The following is a 19,418-nucleotide window of genomic DNA, read 5'->3' as shown; positions in this document are numbered from 1 at the left end:
ATAAGTAATGCAGATGCAAATGAAACATCAGATGGACTGCAGTGGTTGCAATGAACTTCTCACAAATGGATTTGCAGCATTTCATAAATGACTTGTTTATTCTTCAATAAACTGAGAGGGCAATGAAATGCAAGACTGCAGTTTGTCTCCAAAGCTGTCAGCATCATCTTTAAACAATATATTTTTTTATCTATGTATGTGTGTGTATATGCATGTATATGTTCTGCAGGTGCCGTGGAGGTAAGGAAAGAGGGTCTCGAGGCTCAAATCAATCGCCTGTCTGAACTCATCGGACGACTGGAGAATAAAGTAAGAACCCACCCAAACATGCACAAACTGCTCATCTATTAGTCTGCCCTCCTTCTGTTATTCACTCACTATTAGTGGCTACAGACTGATGTGCCCTTCCAGTTACATGAAGTCTGATGTTATCTATTTTTAGCCATTCTTTTTTATATTGCTGCCACTCGTTGAAGCTGTAGTTGCAAGAAGACTAAAACATATCCATAATTGAGGAGCATGGAAACAGGTTTGCTTGCTAAAGGAGGAGGGGGAGGAGAGGGCTGTTTGGTCCAGTAGAGAACATGTTAAGCCTAATGGATATCCAGCAGACTCAGCTGTTTCTGAACGAGTGAACCACAACAGCAGAATCAGCTATGAATAACTAAACGCAATGTCCAGTTCTTGAGACAGACAAAGGAGGCAAAAGGAGTACATGTATGACAAAAATGCCATATTAGATATGGACAAATATGTGCAAATGTGCACACGTGTGCTTTTACTATATTTCAGTTTTTTAATCATTTATTTCTCATCTATAATAATCATAATTTATTTCTTGTATAAAAAGATCTACTATCCCAACCCAACGCCATATGATTTGAAGCAAACAAAATGACCCAATTTTTTTCCACTGCATCAGGCTATCTTGCACCAAAAAGTAAGATTCAACGATAGCACAAAACCGCAAACCATCATTAAGTGCAAGTAATTCTGTATATTTTTCCACAAAAATTAATTGACACATTTTGATATCATTATTATTATTATTATTATTATTATTATTATGCTCTTAGTATATTATTAGGGTAATTAAGACATATCATTTCAAATCCGCCCAAAAAAAATTGGGTCAACTCACGTTGTACCATAGTATAAGACGCAACTTATAATAATAACTTATTATTTATGCGCCGATTCGTCATATCCCTCCCAGTCCACAAAGTACTGGCGGCCCCTGCCCCGCCGGCGGGACCAGAGTCGGTGACGGCCTGTGTAGACAGGACCCCCGTCAATCATCCTGTGGGCCAGGAATGTGCCGACGATCGGCATTGTAGGAGTAGGCGGCGACCACTCTGAGGAGGCTCTGGCCCAGGCACTGGCGAACGCAGGCGGAAGCTATTGTCGTCCAGTAATAGCCGCTGGTTGTGTCCTTGGGCAGGACACTTTACCCACCTTGCCTCCAATGCGTGGCGTATGACTTGGTGAGAATGTTTAGTGGTGGTCGGAAGTGCCATAGGCGCTCACTGGCAGCCTGCTCCAGGACAGCTGTGGCGATTTATGTAGTTTATCACTTCTAGAGTGTAAATGTGCATATAAATAATACATCGACTGTGCGTGCTTTGAGTGTACTATGTAGAAGTACAGTATAAATCCAGTGCATCATTATTATTCAAAGAATTTTACTTTATCCTTGAAAATATCGTGTTTAGAATGCATTATCTAACATTTGCTGATGTATGTGCAGCTCTGGCAACAATGCCTCACCAAAAGATCCTTGCCTTCTCATTTTGTAGTCATATGAGCACAAATGAAAGCACTATATTCTGAGTCCAAACTTAGTTCTATTGAAACGTGTCTGAGGAAGTCAACCAAAGCTATGCAGTAAGGCACGCTCCAACACACACAAAAGTCTTGATTAAACAGTCGATAATTTAATCATGCATTTGCTGGTTTGGGTAAAGATACACTACGATATGTGACATGAGGTGATGTGACGTGATGGCTCATATCTTTTTTTCTGCCATGTGTTGAGACAGTCACCACAGAAGAGCCTTTAACCTTTATTTGACATATTAGTGTTAAATAGGTTAGATTATGCATGGTGGTGAATCTCTGTTGAATATTTAATGTCCCACTACACTGATTTAGAGCTGCAGAAAATCGAAGCTTAAGCCAAGCCTATGCAAAACACTAATGAGACATGTTCTAATAATATCTGACAGTCTTGTCGTTTTAGCGTGCAAAAACATTTGTACAAGCAGTGCACACAGCTCTGACTAAGATGAAATTTTGTGATTGAGTGTTGGTGTTAGGACTGAGGACATGAACATGTTTTTTTGTTGACTTGGCCTTGACTGGGAGTCCTTGGCATTTCACTTGGACTTGTCTCAGACTTTGCCACTGTACTTGCAAAATATATCAGTAGTCCAGTGTAGAAAATGGATGGATAGATAATTATATTGCAGGACAAACCGCAACGGTCCATTTACAAATCATGTTTTAATCTGGAAAAAAAAAATGCTTTCCTTCATATTGACCTTTGTGCAGTGATAGTTTTTTCACTTTAGCGGTTTTGCAAGGTTGATGGATTGTCTTTGTAGCATCTCAAACAGAATTGTAAGTGCTTCTAAATTGGTCATTCGAAAGATGATGGGGAAAAAGGGGGAGGTGTAATGCTTCATTGAATGTGTGTGTACTCTAGAAGAAATTAAATTGAGATTTTGTGTTGGATTACCGTTTATAAAGACCTGACGATGTCTGAAAAATGTAGCTTTCCTGAGGCAAGTGTACAAGATATGTACTGTGTGTTTGTAACTCCAACTGAATAACTAATGTAATCTGAATTTTAATGATGTTGATATCCATTGATATCCAATGGCAGTAAATGTAGCCATTCCACTGTGTTACTACAAAAATGTTCTTGCTCGGTTAATTTAACAAATGTTCATCGTGCCCCTTACATGCTGTACATCTTATTTGAATATCTTGTCCTCAGGCACATACAGCAAATTTACAGGTAATTAGGCCTCGTGAGTCCCTTTGTTGCAAACAGACACACAGTGGATAATTACAATAGATGGGATGAACATTCTGCATGTATAAAAAAAATATGTTCTTACCTCACCTCTGCTTCAGCTTCATCAGGAAACATGGAATTGATATCATGTTTATAATTATTAGATGACTCAAATGTAAACCGTGTCTATACAAAAGTGTGCTAAATTTGAGTCCAACTCTGATTTGAGTGTGATATCAGCTTCTTATCTTTGGTGTGTTGGGGGAGACAGACGCCTACCCACTTATCCAAACCTCAGGAGCAAACCTTGCTGTTATCATTTAAGTGTGCAGTGCAGCCATATTTTATTCACCAGAGAAATTGCGCTTACCAGTCACTTAATTGCAAGCGGCCTTCATTGCTTCTTGTGACTGACAATACTAAGTTTAAATGAATCCCAAGTTGTCAGAGTGGAGGATAATCATAATACTCAGAGCCATGCACACCAATGTAAAGCCACTGGACACTTCCTTAGGTAGCCTTGCACACATGTATGAGTTGTATCATAATAGTACAGTTTGACACTGGCAGAGACCTCCTAATTTTACAGTATGTTTATTATTGTAATTGTCGTTCCCACTACACTGCATCATACTGAGAGGTTTTTCCCTTCATAACATTGAGAGACAGCAACTTGCTGTTTACGAGCCCATCTTCAAAGCTTCTCATTCATATTGTGCTTCTCATTTGCCTACACCGTACATATCCTTGTGGATTCCATTGATATCCTGATGCACAAATTTAATATAAAAAACAAACACATCCCGCCTCCCTCTCTGTTCTGTGGTTTCTTCTCATAAGTGGCCTTGTATGTTGCAAGCGCTTTCTTAGTTGACTGACATGGTGTTGTTTTGTTTCCCCTTACAGACAGTCTGGTTTGATCTGCACCAGAGGCTAACAGACACAGACGGCACCAGCAGTGCAGTAAGTTGAGACAAAACCAATAAAAGAACGAAACTTAATGCACAGCCTCAGGTGTAGCATCAGTTAGTAGTACCTTATGGAGGCAATGTCCTCTTTAGTACCGCAGAATTAGCAGTGATCTTGACTCGGCAATGTAATTAGTGAAGAGGTGGCAGCGCTGTTATATAGCCTGCATGGTACCTTTTCAATAAAGTAGGAACTAAGTAAGCTTTCGAATGATTTCCAGGGATAAAGGTCTTCTCTTCTCTTTCTTGCTGTTGTCTGCAGTTGAATCATTTTTGGGTATTTTGGAGAAGAATGAATCAAGTCGCGCACATCTTTTAATATCGAACACCCACTAAGGAAATAACAGATATATTTACAGTATTCGTGTGAAAAGCCATGGGCAGTGTGTGAACCTGTTGTTGTTGTTGTTGTTTTTTTAAGATGTAATCATGAATAGGAAGGTTTGAGCACATTGAAATTGCCACCGATTGGGCTCTACTTTCATTCCTCTTCACACCAGCACATTCACGCCAGCTAAAATCTTTTATCATATTGAGTTAACTGCTACAAGAAAAAAAAGGTAAGAAGTCACATGCACGTGTGCTTATGAGATTTGAGTTTCCTACTATTGTCGAAAGGTACTATTAGTAGTTGCCTTCATGTTACCGTACACATAAACTCATATCGAGGGACACGGGCGTACTGGAGCCTATCCCAGCAGTCATCGGGCAATAGGCGGGGGACACCCTGAACCGATTGCCAGCCAATCGCAGGGCACACAGAAACGAACAACCATCCGCACTCACACCTAGGGGCAATTTGGAGTGCTCAATCAGCCTACCATGCATGTTTTTGGGATGTGGGAGGAAACCGGAGTGGTGGAAAAAACCTACGTGGGCACAGGGAGAACATGCAAACTCCACACAGGCACTAGCTTCTATTGGATTGGAAAAGGCCATGTATTGTTTTTCTCTTCGAAAGTTTGACTGTCTTCTGAAGACACTGTCAGTCACCTGTAGCACTCACGCCTGAAGTCACGCCACTCCATAAGCTGCTGCAAACAGTAAGCACTCTGAATAAATTGGCCAGTTATTATGGACAGAGACATGTTGCCGTTATTCAAAAAAGAACACTTAGGTTTCTCAGAGTGGGAGACGTTTCAATTAATCCTACTCTAATTACTCTTCAAAATGCATCCCAAATCAACACTGAAAAATATTCTCTTTAAACAAAGAAGGTACTCAGGAATGCACTTAGAAGTACACATCACCATCTCAAAAATCCATCTTGCTCTTCTTCAAACTTATCCGTGTTGGACGAGTCTTAAAATGAGTGAGCGTAACTAAGGTTTGAATTTTTATGTTGGCCGCATTTTTGTGATGTGTAAGTGTGTAAGCGTGGTTGTTTTGTGGGGGGGGCAGCAAGTGGCAGTCTAGTCAAGAATGAGGGGAAAATTTTGTTGACTCCCCATACTGGGCAAGAGAGTCACTGAGCCGCAATTGCTTGTGCTTAAGTAGGATTTGTGAAACTGCCCAAAGATCAGTGTGCCAAGCTTGTCGCATCATAATCAAAAGGTCGTGCAGTTCTAACTGCTACCAAAGGTGCATCAACCAAGTATTGAGCAAAGGTTGTGAATACATGTGTCGATGTCTATATTTCTTATGAATTCATTTACAAATACTTCAATTGTACTTTTTCCAAAACGTTGGTTATGTTTTGTTGTTGTTTGTATTATTTTAGGAACAAAACATATATACAAGGTTAGAGAAGAAATGCTCCAAGAGAATTGATTTTGATGTTCAGCTGTGGCTTTCACAAATTCAGCTTCTTAGAAAGTACTGAAAGATGGAAAAGAAATCCCATTAACTTCAGAGATTGTGCATGAAGAAGCAGCCACAAGGCTCCACACGTCTAAGCAGCTCTGTGATTTCTGGGTTGAAGTTGATGAGGCGGCAATGCCACCATGCAGGAGAGGATAATACTGAAACGTGTGTGATACACTTTGAAACCAGTAAAATAGATTATTAGAGATGCATTTTGCTTGTCGTGGGCAATCGAGAGCACCGAACACGAGAGTATTAATTATGTGTGTCAGTTGAAGTGTGGTCGGCCAAACCCATTTGCCGTATCGACTCAGTCTTTTTATCCTCGAGAAGCGCCTCAAAGTGAAGAGAAGAAGCAAGATAAGCCGGTAGAATATTGTAAACGGCTAATGCAACTTGGCTAAGGCGGGCAGCGAAGAGATTATGGTGTAATAAGAAGGAGGTAATAGAAAAGAAGAAATGAGAAAGTGATGAGGTCACAAGGACGGAACTGGTTTCTCTTTCTTAAAAATGAATTATTTTTCCCAGTCTTTTGGGTGTTTTCATCATACACTTGACCTTATTCCATCTGTTTTTTCCACAAAGCTTTTTGCAACCATGTATTTGTCACAATGAAACACATAATTAACTGCACTCTAGACTTCTCTGCACAGAACACCCACCTCCCCAACACTAATTTCCCATCTTGCAGAAGTGCAGACTTTAATTGCTCCTTTTTTTCTTTAATCTTCCAATAAAAAAATTAATGCAGTGGCATACATCCATTTCCTTTCTGGCATTGAGGCCTTCTGGGTCAAAAACAATGCAAATAGAACTAGCCTATTTTCCCAAATGTTGGAACCATGTCTCAATTAATAGCTGGGTACTTTGTCGTCTTCAATAAATAACCACCTCCCATCAAATAGATGTCTTTTTTTCCAGGAAAAAATAACTGACACTAAATGTAGTTACCTTTCTTTAATACGCTGTATTTATTTATTATTATTATTATTATTATTATTATTATTATTATTATTATTATTGCAGTCTGTATAAATAATCTCTTAGATCACTACGCTTTCAAAGGTATTTAAACTTATTGCTCAAACTATGACTTGACCATAGATGTCACCACGGTAGATGGTACGCCTGCCGTGTTTCTGACATTTTTTCTGTCTCCGGGTCCTAGTCATAATTATCTTCGGTTTCCGGAGAAAATATCAATCTTTTTACCTATTGGGATTGTTATAACACCCAGTGACGAAGCAAGAGTGTGCCAAGAGCAACTGAGAAGCGTGTTGTGCAATCAAATGTAAACTTACAAAGCGGAAGTGACATTACGTCCAAGCAACATGAATTGTATGTCTGAATTGTGTGTCTGTATTTGGCATTAAGATTCCATTTGCAAAGGCAACATAACCCTGTAAGCAATTCTTAGGATGTACAGTCATGGGTAACAAATGCAAACAGGACGATCCATTTCCTGAGAAGAAAATTAACACACACACACACGTACACAACTTTTCTGTTTGACTCTCTGAGTCAGCATGCATTATTTTACTACAACATTTGTTCAATGAATATGAATCAAGAGAGTCAATATTACTAAGCCACCACAGACAAAAAGAGAGAGAGAGAGAATTTGGATTAGGCAAGTCACAAGTCGCGATTTATAGTCAATCAATGAGCAACTGAAAGTCACGACAACACTCTCTGGTGGTTCATAGGAAAAAACGAAGAACATTGCAAGTAGTATTCTATAGAAATGTAACCTTTACAATACTTCCTGGTCATGAAGCCTGGACAAAGATCTCAGTATGGAAGAAGTGTGCGTCTGAAAGCATTGAGATGAGAAAAGAATAACTATATCTTTTGTCCTTTTTCTGTTTATACCACACCCCCAAAGTAGTATAGAACTCATTCCACTTTTTCTATAATGTGTTTTACTAGGAATAGTCCATTCACACTAACATTATATTCCTAGATTATATAACCAGGAGAAGACCGAGAAAGGCGATGATCCACTCGAGTCCTCTCAGTCCCCACTTTGTGACATGGCAAAGTTCTTTTCTTGGATAGTGATTAACATTTTAAAAAATCTTAAATTTGATATGGACTCTTTGAGTTGAAAAAAAAACAATGCCTCATCAACAACAATTTAAATCTTTTCTTTGTAATTACAATGTGTGGTTGGATTGAACCTTTGTATTGCTGCCTCAACCTGGGCATCATTTCCTCTATTCGACTGATTGTTAAATACCATCAACCATATTCCAGCCTTCCATATAATACTGGAGTCCAAAGAACAATATGCAAAATGTTTCTGAGCTGATAAAGAGCTTCTGGCCTTTCATTGGAATAAGTGAGGGATTGCTTAAACTCAAAGCAAGAAACGAGAACTGGAGAGGCAGAGGTCGGAGTTGACGCTCAGCATAAAGAAATGAAAACGATGAGTTAATGAAAAATGCGTAAGCGAAGCTTAGGGTTGAGTGGAAAGGAAAGGAAAGGAAAGGAAAGGAAAGGAAAGGAAAGGAAAGGAAAGGAAAGGAAAGGAAAGGAAAGGAAAGGAAAGGAAAGGAAAGGAAAGGAAAGGAAAGGAAAGGAAAGGAAAGGAATAGCTCTTTATGGGAAGGAGAACAGGGTGTTGAAAAGTGGGCCAACAAAATCAAATGTGGAAAGGCTTGAGGACAAGACCAAAATGGGGAGCATGTGGGATGGGTCGAAAGCAAAATGAAATGTGAGATAAAGACCTCTGTGTGAGTATGCCTCAGTTACCATGGTAACCATAGACTTACCCCTTCTGACTACACGTCCCCATGTAATAGCATTCTTCTACCTTTATTCTGTACAGCAACTGATATTGTACGTTTACACATATACACTGAATACTGCGTGAGAGCCTCTGTAGACTGCTCACTTTTTGGTCTTTACCATGTAATTTTGATTATTAGAACAACAGAAAATTAAGCTTAGTACAATTGCATGCCAAGAATAGAATAGAATAGAATAGAATAGAATAGAATAGAATAGAATAGAATAGAATAGAATAGAATAGAATAGAATAGAATAGAATAGAATAGAATAGAATAGAATACAGCACCTTTCTTGACATAAATAAGATACAAAACGGGGGTGGAAATGCAAGGCTTGTGTTTTAAGAATAAACAATTAAAAGTGCAATAGAAAAATAAAAGTCATGAAACAATACTAAATTATACCATACAAAAGGTACAGTATGGTATCAAGTAAATGTTTTAAATGTACAGTTGAAGAAAAATCAGGGATGCTGAATGTACAAACTAAACAATATAAAGTAAAGCCCACATAAAATTTGCAATTGCAGCAGGGATCATGAGAGTACAAAGTGTTAATGCAAAGTAATGTTACTGCTCAGTCAATCTATAGAAAGTATTGAACTATTCGGCCGCTCAGCACACCAAGCCAGGACGACAGTAGGTAAGAACAGGGGCTTTGTATTTGTGCGAACTCCAACTGGCGCACAAACGAGATGATAATTAATACTTATGGCTGCTCCTCAGAGTGGGAGCATTTTTCAGTGAGATTTTGCCACTTCTATTCGTCACAATAGTTCACAGTTGCCAACACCACAGCAGCCTAACTGCCAATAGCAAAGAACAGAAGGCCATCCAGCGTTTGTGTGATAGCTTTAGGTACTGAAACTATTTTAAACTTCCCACAAGGTTGCATGCTAAGCCATTTCCTCTTCTCCCTCTGCACTCATGGCTTTGCTCCATCTTATACCAACAACATAGATCATGAGTGTTGTGGGGATGTTTACTTTAGGCCCATAGCAAGGACAAACAAAGGTGGACAGAGTGGTGCAGATAGTAAGCTAATACAAACAACACGCCGCTAGAAAAAAACTAAAATAGCTGTACTTTCTTAGAACACTCAGGAAAGTAAAGCTGTCAAAAAGTTCCTGCAAAGAATTATTAAGACCGCATAATGTCAATCAGCGGCGACTTGCCTTGGAAAACATCTACATCTGCCTGCAAAAGACTAATTTTCAAAGGTTGCGCTCCGAAAAACACTTGAGGTCCCGCCGCTTTTATAAACAGCTTCAATTCCAAGGCCATTTCCATACTGAACTCTAAACTGAAACGTGCCAGCATTAATGTGCAATGATGTTATTTATTTTAGCACTGTGTTCAGTATGGGCGGATATGTTTAAGATGCGCACTAATAAATGCGGATCGAGCCTTTTCTGTTGTTGGTAGTACCCTCTGGAATAAACTCCCCATAATTTGATTGTGTATACATAGTATTCTATATTATTCATACTATATTTGCAAAAAGCCAGTGTCATACAACCCATCATGGTGAATATGTTATATACATACTGGAAGGCTACACAATATGCCTTTTACCTCACAGCAAGAAGATTCCCATTTGATTCCCATTTGAATCCAAGTGTGTGGCTTTCTTTGTGGAGTTTTAATGTTCCATCTATGCGGGCTCTCCCCAGGAACAAATGAATGGACTGAAAGGTTATAATGGGATATCATTACAGGTTCCGATCTTACTCTTAAAAACTCCCACAGGGAAAATTAACAGTTACTCAGCAGTATTCTGGCACGGTCTTACTTTTGCTAACAGTATCATTAATTCAGCCACATAAGTCGACGTGAGTAATTTTACTTGACATTTCTTCCGAGGAATAGAATAGTGTGTATGGAGGTTTGTCATGTTTCAACAGATGTACGGAATAGAATATACATTCAAAAACAATTCAGATTTGTTATACATTGCTTGTTTCTGTATGATGTAAGGACAGATGTTTACAATTTGTATATCAACCAACAGATATAGGCAATTGTACGTACGTTTGTGAATGAAGTCTTAGATAGTTGTATTATTTTTGTCTGTGAATAGAGTGAAGTGTGTCCGTGTGTGTGAGTACTAACAAATGTTTGTAACAGATTGCTTTATTTTGCTGACCTCACCCCAGCAATGCAGCTTTGTGCAGTCATACACCTTGTACATGCCAAATACCGCTATTGCCAGTTTCTGAGAAATAGAAATGCTGAGATCCAAAAAAAAATAAAAATCATTCAACAAATCCATTCAGTGATTTCTAATAATGATTTTCTCATTGCAGTCACTATTGCTGATTCGTCAGGAGATGGTGGTTTCCCAAAAGAAACTTGGTGACTATTGTGAGGCTCTGAAGCAATACCTGAAGAATGTCTCCACTCAGAGAGACTGCTTTCAGTAAGTCTCTTTGACATTGCTTTGAATACTTTCTTTCTTCTTTTCTGATGATGCAGGCAGGCTAATTTTTTTTGTCATTCACTCTCCTTATTTAAAGAAAGATGTGCCTTGAATTGCACTTTGAGCCTTCATTACATAGGATGGTCCATCTATAAAATCAGACATCCTACCTTGTATTGCACTTAGAATTGTCTTCGTAAAATCTAAATGGACACATTTGACATTGATGGTTATATTGATTTATCATCTATTACTTCTTTATTTATGAACTTAATGATTTGCTGTTACCCACTGCCTAATTTATCTGGCAACAGTCAAATAAGGAAGTACAGAAGCTTTTTTATTTTTCCACTTAAAGCGCAAGTCATGACTCATTGCTTTATGCCACCAAAGTACTTCGTGAATGTTTGAAAGGGCACTTTTTTATTATGGGTCTCTTAAACATGAAATGTCACAGTCTCTTTCGGTCCCAGCTCTTTAAACATAAAATAAAAGCCTGAATGTTCTTCTATTTTCTGTGTACAAAAACATTTTTTATACAGATACAATGTAATTTTACAAGCTCTGTGTACTGTAGTACCGATATACAGACAATCAAAGCACTACTTTTAGAAGTGAGAATAATTTTTTTTTACAAGAGTAATATGGAAATAATACAAGACAAAATTTATAACAAAGAGCTAATTTGCCTTTTCCCTAATAGAAGAACTTGACTGTCCTTCTCATGTCTGTCTCTTTTCCAGTGTCACTGCAGTGCGTCTGCCAGATGGTTTATCCTTTGTCATTTATGAGTTCTGGGACGGCGAGGACGAATGGAAAAGGTACAATAGTAGTGAGAGAAATTTGGTGATTTTCGCTAACGTTAAAATAAAACATTTTAAATAGCTTTTACATGCCTTCGTTAGACTGCACTGAAAATAATACTGAGCCAAATTGAAATAGCATCCCGATTTTTTACATTTTGTATATTAGACATTTCAATCAGCTTGAACTTTATTGTTGCTCCTTTTTTACATAATTGCTTGCCATGTAGTTTTCATTATGAAAAATCATTCATAATAAATTAGCGATCCTGCTTTGTAATGAATGGCTGCAGCACTTGAGATGCATCAAAGCAGCTGTGGTTGAAGCTTCCTGCGGCTTTACGTTTCTGCTTTGTTGGTCACATACAGCACCAGATACTCAATGCCATTAATATTTGAACTCCTACAGGGATTGCTACGGGACATATTTGAAGGTCTGGTAGTGTGTGAGTGTCTGGATGTGTTGTATGTGCAAACTCAAGCACATGTGCTCGCCACTGTGTTTCCAGGCACCTTCAGTCAAGCCCCAACAAAGCCTTTCAGCATGTGAAAGTGGACACGCTGTGCCAGCCAGAGGCTATTTCCTCTGTCGCCGTGCCAGGTTAGTGCTTGAAAATGACAAAAGAAGACTGAAATTAGGTCGTGAAGATTTCTAAATTAAAATTTACCTAGGATTAAACAAAACCTTATCAACATCAAAGTTTTTCACAGTCATCATGTGAATGGCTCTTAAATGATTAAAAAAATTTAAACTTCCAAAGATTAAAAAAAAAAAATTCAGACAGGATGAGAGGATTTACTTTCCACTAGTGATGGGAAAAAGTAGCTTCAAATTTGCTTCATGAACTGCAACTCTAGATGGCACTCAACATCGGACTGAAAGCACACTGATTGATTAATTGATTTCTTCATTTAAACCAACAGTGTCAGAAGCAATGATCTGACAAAAATTATAAGAAAAAAGAAAACTAGAGGTGTATTCGGAAATTCACTCCGGCATCCATGTACTACTCTGAAGCTGTTTATATGATGAGTTACAGAAGATGCAAAAGTCGTGTCCTGTACCAACTTTTTAGTTTGCATTTATGTATGTATTAGCAAGTCCGCCTCACAATTAGGAGGGTACGGGTTCGATTCCACTTCCGGCCCTCTCTGTGTGGAGTTTGCATGTTCTCCCCGTGCCCGCGTGGGTTTTCTCCGAGGACTCCGGTGTCCTCCAACATCCCAAAAACATGCTTGGTAGCCCGATTGAGCACTCCAAATTGTCCCTAGGTGTGAGTGCGAGTGCGGATGGTTGTTGGTCTCTGTGTGCCCTGGCAACCAGTGGAAGTTTGCTGTACGCCTCAGCAAGGTGGTGCTGTGATTGAATTCCACCATGTCCCTGCGCATGCGTAAAATCTCCATTCCTCTTTGATCTGCATTGTACGGCAATGATCTGCATCACTATAACTAAAATAAAGCCTACGAGCAAACATAGCTTTTTCTGCAAAATTGTTGGAAGGAGTCCTGGTGGGTTATTAAAGCTGCTAGAGCAGCTTGAAGGACTAACAGATGGATATAGTTGATCAGCATTTCCACTCTGGAGGGTGGTTTCAAATGTTTGTGTGTTCAAGCCCCCAAAATGCCATCACTGTCGAAACCATAGGCACTTCAGAGAAAATATTTTCAGGGTTTTGCCAACAAGCATCCTCATATAAATGGGCCCTGAGAGTGTCTGTTTTCTGAGAGGCAGAGCAGACTCCCCTCCAATTAATTACCAAACCCAACCTGTGTTCTAAACCAATCAGCAGCTCATGCTTGAACTGTTTCCATCTGTTCTGCCTGCATAGTGTCTCTAGTTGGAGCACCCAGAGCATGCACTAGCACTGCGTTTTTTGACACACTGAAAAATCGAACAGCACATTAACACAGGCAAACTAATGAAATATCAAGGAATGGCTGGACAAGACACAAGTGGTTTAGGGAGCTGATTGGAAGACACAAGGGGTTGCTGACAAAAACTGATGAAAATGAAACCTTAACAAGACAGATATGAAAAAAATAAAACAGTAAAACAAACTCCAAAACAATCAAAGCCCAATTCAACAAAAACATAAATCCTGACATGTTTCCACTGTGGCTGGGAAGCTCGTAACAGATCAGCAGAGCAGGGGGTATTCCAAGCAGATGATTGAGCAAACTCTGGGTCTAATCGAGAACTCGGGATTGACTTACTCTGAGATGGGAAACTCTAACTATCCGGTTTCAGAACAGATGATTTGAATTTAACCTTGAGTTAAGCACTTGCACAGCCAGGTCAAAGTGCCATCATCAATGGAGAACTGATACCTTGATTCATCATTGTTTGAGTATTATTATTATCATCGTTATTATTATTATTATTAATATTATAAAAAATGCCAAAATAAAAACATATTTAATGCTAAAGTTCTTATCATGTTATAACTACAATTTGTTTGCGTATTTGCATATGTGTGTTGAGTGAAGAGCTGAGATTTTCACTTTCTCAGATGCATCTGTACACGGAAGCCAGATTGTTGAAATGGATTGATTGCCGTTGTGTGGCAATGTTTGAAGCACTTGTTTTTTCAATCCATCACCGTTTCCTGCACTATGAGGTTCTTTTTGCTTTCTGTACGTCCAACCTCTTCATCCCGTTTCTCCCCAGCCGCCTGGTGCAGTGTGAACAAGGCCTAAGCATGAACGTATTCAACTATACTTCAAGACTCTTGGACAACAACTTCTCGACCGTTTCCTTGCATTTTTCCCCTTGTCACATTCCTCACGTCCCTCCAAACGTCTTGAAAAACATGTTTACACAGTGCAAATGAATGGCGTCAACTGCTGTGACTATTGAACAAAGTGCATTTTCCAAAAGTACATTTGCATCCAAACATTGTGGTTTACTTCGTAGTATTTATTATATGGTCAGTTCATTATTTATGTTCTAGCTGGATGGAATTTGTCATGTAGCATGAAGTTTTTGGTTAAACTTTTCATGTAGCAGGAACTCGAATGACTCTGGAAAGCCCTTTTGCCAAGGGAGACATTTTTGAACATGCTCTAAATTTATTACAGGAAGTTTATCCTGGTAGCTGTAAATCCATCTAAAGTACAGTGATCCCTCATTTTTCACAGGACATGCGTTCCAGGACCACCCGTGAAAAACAAAAATCCACAAAGTACAAATGGTATATACTACATCATTTGGAAATTTAAACACCACTGTGTTGTAATTTCCAACACAGTGTTTCTTGTTGTCCGCTAGAGAGCATGGGTTTATTGTTAATTAGAAGTATGGTAGACCTTGCTAAACAATACAAATTTTCCATTTTTATAATTCCCACACTCCACTTAGCCAGGGGACATCATGCATAATAAAACCAAAGTGAGTCATGGTTGCGCATGAATCTCCTGTTGCATTGTGGTCCAATACACAATATTAAAGTTTTTTAAACCCTCCCCAATACTTTTATTCGACAGAAACCTTTCCCATTCCTTTAATAACCATTCCCACACTGTTCTGTGCATGTATTGTACCTTTACAGTAAATAAAAGAACAAACACGTGATATTGTCACGTGTCCCGACTCCTTCTGCACCGGTTGGTGCTTCTTCCCTCGCACGCAGCTGGCTGCCGACTCCCGCACTTGAACCCAGTCACATTCGCAGTGACGCACATTGCTCAGAGGCAGGCTCATGCGATTAGCGTGTATTTAAACGCCGTTCTCCTGTCACTTATAAACCCGCGAAGTAGCGCATTCACGAAAGGTGAAGCGCGAAGTGGCGAGGGATCATTGTATTCATTTCACTTTTGGTCAAGTAGTAGACAGGAACATTCACAAAATTATGGAAGTGCTTCTATCAGTATTATTTGTAGCTGACCACAAATTTTACCAAAATCTTCACATCATCTTGCACAGACCAAATACATCATACAAAAATGGTACAAAAATCCTCTAACTGAGCATATTTCTGGATTAGTTTTTAATTACAATGAAAGATTCAAATTTACTGATTGTTAGCCATGAAAATGGCTTCAGTTTTAAATGTTTCTTCGTTTCTTGTTTTTTTTGTAAAAATAAAGTGTAGAAATTGATCTGAAATTTCAGTCCGCACGTTTACCACATGTCCTATGTTCAAAAGCTAACCCAACAATGCTGACCTTATCCACCAAAAACTTAACGCAGTTGAATGCTGACATGACTGATCAAAACATTTGCTTGATGCATTTTATTTCCTGAGGCAGTCATGTAAAATTCATTTTATTTCCTATTGATGTTTTTTTTTTTTTAAATAGCGTATTCAACTCATTTTCACCAAATCTTTGAAAGGCGTATGGCATGGACATGCAGACATGATCTCCACCTGCAGGACACAGGAGTTCAATGTTGGTAGAGTTCAGCTCAACTGGATTGTCCTTGTTTTCTGTTTTAAGTTCTGTATCCATTACAGAGTGCTTTTAAGTGGAAAAAAAAAGTGCCAGTACTCCCATTATATGGTTGTTTTCAGGTAAATTACGCGGTTGGTAACGGTAACAGCTGTTTATTAAGTTAATTACAAAATAAATGTTTTTTTTTTTTTATTTAGACAGGACAGTACCAGTTTGATGAACACTAAAGATATAGACATATATAATCATTTAAATTGCAGCTGTGGCATTCACTACAAACAGCGGATGGTCAATATTGTCACGTGATCTTTTCAAGTTTTTTGTGAAGCTTCATTTTTTAGTTCACCCTTTTTTAGGAGCGGTTTAGGATAAACAGTTAAATCGGCTAGCTTTCACATCAGGGTAAAAAAAAAAAAAGTGAGCTGTGTAGTTGCTGTTCGATTAGGATTTTGACGCTACCTAAACAGGAATTGAGAGGTAGTTTATAAAAACTAGTTGTTTTTTGCATTGTTTGTGCCATACTTGTCTACAATGATGATCAGTAGCTCATATTAGCTGTGTAAGTTTGATAGAGCTTGTATATATGAATATTGTTATTCTATTATAAATATATTTGTATTATGTCAATATTTTAGTGCTCAAATCTTCTCAGTGAAACTGGCAGTGGCTTCTCACGCACTTGTTTCGCACCATCAGAAACTACTGATATTGACTATAAAAGCCTTAATAATCACTACATGAGGAAAGCTTAGGTATTTTTCATAATAAGCAAGGAAATGTTTCATTCATGCCAGATAAATTTCAAACACCCACTGTGTAATATTTTCCAAATTGCATTAACTTGGCAGGCAGGTCATGATTTCACAAATTTTACCTGACATTACAGTCAACATAAAAATCATTCAGTGCTCTAAATTACAGATTTTAGCTATTAAGAAATGACTCTTTTCTTTAGACAAGCTAAGATGTGAAAACTGGGTTGAAAATAGTTGAATACGACAAAGGAAATAACCTTGAGAGTGCAGCAAGCGCAAACTTGAATAGTGTAATACTAGTACACTTCACATCTCAGTCAGGTCTTGTAAAACGATCTCGCTTTGTGCGGTGCTTACTACAGAACGTGCTAAAGCTGACCAATATTTTATCATAGTTACTTCCACCGCCACCACAGCATTATATAAAAGAACTACAACAAAAGGACATGCGGACACAAACTTCAGTTAGACATTTCATTCCCATTTTGACAGAAAGTAAAGAAATGAGTTCCTGGTACTTAGTTGCGTAAATACTAGTCACTATTTGATCAAAGATGGTATGTTACAGATTGAGTTGAAATAAAACAATTGAAAACATTCCAGAGGTTGGCTCTCTAATAATCTTGGGTTTGTTCTGGGTTAAGGTCAGACATATTCAAAATGATATTTTAAGAATTTGTGTGACCCCGTCGTCACATCAATAGACAATGGCCACAATGCAAAAATCTAAATTTAAAATGTCTCAAAAAGCACAATTTAAAATAGTTGCTATTTGATGGCTGTTGATTTATCATGTGTTGCAAATCTTTTCTTCCCAAACTACAACCTTGCCAACCAGTTGACTGTTGAATAAACTGTGTGAACGATAGCAAGTGTGCTAACTTGTTTGTTAAAAGAGACACAAGTTTTTTTTTATTTATTTATTTTGCAACAATTTAATGAGGATGACATCATCAAGAAACCCACTGTTTTATTGGTATATTTTAGAATTTTGACCACTTTGAAAATGTTATTCAAAGTAGAATCATTTCCACTGTCAGAGATGGATTCGTTTAACAATAATATTGACGCTTCTGTGCCAATACAATCCGTATCAAATCCACGTGGACCAAGCGGAGGAGAGGAATGTTGAACGGATCAATGTTTACACATCATTAAAGACGATGTGCTGTTTGACAATGCAGAAATGTTTAGGAGCATTCAGCCCAACAATGTTCCTGTACAATGTGCCCGCTCCAATTAGGTTGATGCTAAATGAACTGTCAGAATGCCAATACTGTTCCCCATTGATACATTCCGGAATAGTGTTCACTGTGCAACCTGTTTTGTTTCTGTACTTTGTATACCCTGAGTATGACTTGTGCTTTGCCAGGAAACAAAATGATTATGCCTTTGAAATATTGTGAAACAGGCCTTGAGTGAATGGTTCCTGACTTGAAGGACTGACCTTGACATCCAGACATAGAGCTGCAGATGTCACTGGTTTTACCTCAACGAGTCTTAATAGACAATTCCAGGTTCCAAGTCAGGAATTTGCCAAATTTCCCATTATCAAGGCTACATTTATTTACTTCTGTGATGGTGTTCTTTTCTAATCTTCAATTGAGTGCATGTCAAATGAATGTCTAGTAACTTCTTTGCCGTAGTATTAGGCCATGCTACTCCTATAGGTTTGGTGCATTTCTTATGTTCTTTTCCTCTTTTTTCGAGTCGTCTTTAAGTAGGAAGGAGACGGAGACAAAGATATATACCTAGCTATGACTTTAAAAAGTGGCATACAAGGATGAATATTCAATTTTATGCGACTGTTTAACTATTAATTCTTCATGTATGTTTATGTAAAACAGATCTAGTAGACAATGAAGGGATGCAAGTATTATATTTGTCAAAATTCTAGAAAATGTAGAGTGATGCAAATTCAATAAAGGTATAAAATTGAAAACACCGATATGAAATGCTTGCTTTTTTTTTAGATGCCAATAGAAAAAGAAAGTATATAGTTATCGAGGCTTACACACGTGAAAAAAAATCAAAACGGTTTTATAATTGTGACTTTCAGAGGCTAAACAAAAATATATATAATATCGCATGCTGAGAAACAAGCATCAGAATTTTACGTTGCTCATGTAATGTATTAACAAGCATTCTAGTCACTCATCAGATTCATCTCTCTGCATTAAGGAGATTGTAATTTACTCATCTCAATTGGGTTAATATTGTTTTTGTTGTTGTTTGACCATTTCGACATATCTATCCAACTTAAGAATATATTGAATGTCAGTTAGCTGTTTTGGAGGATCATTGCCAGTAACTTAACTAATAGGATTTGTATTTACATATTCAGCACTGTTGTGGACATAACCTTGGGTTATTTTGATGGTTTTAATACATCTGTTGTTAAGAGACGTGACTCATGAAGTCACAAAATCCATGTGCTTATTTTTCTACTTATTTAACCAAATCCACA

General features: G+C 38.1%; 1 protein-coding gene across 1 annotated transcript in view; it reads left to right on the top strand.

Moving 5' to 3' along the window:
• Positions 1-18,899, top strand: part of necab2 (N-terminal EF-hand calcium binding protein 2) — a 61,678-nt gene extending 42,779 nt beyond the window's left edge. The window contains exons 8-13 of the mRNA XM_088379512.1: positions 230-309; positions 3,926-3,982; positions 10,889-11,001; positions 11,745-11,822; positions 12,314-12,405; positions 14,473-18,899. Coding sequence (XP_088235638.1) covers positions 230-309; positions 3,926-3,982; positions 10,889-11,001; positions 11,745-11,822; positions 12,314-12,405; positions 14,473-14,501 — 449 coding nt within the window. The 3' untranslated portion in view covers positions 14,502-18,899. The remainder of the gene's footprint in view (positions 1-229; positions 310-3,925; positions 3,983-10,888; positions 11,002-11,744; positions 11,823-12,313; positions 12,406-14,472) is intronic.
• Positions 18,900-19,418: the final 519 nt, after the last annotated feature.

The sequence above is a fragment of the Syngnathus floridae genome, chromosome 6 (genome assembly GCF_059516105.1).
Source record: "Syngnathus floridae isolate MCC-2025c chromosome 6, RoL_Sflo_1.0, whole genome shotgun sequence".
NCBI lineage: Eukaryota > Metazoa > Chordata > Actinopteri > Syngnathiformes > Syngnathidae > Syngnathus > Syngnathus floridae.
This window is presented reverse-complemented; position numbering and strand designations above follow the sequence as displayed.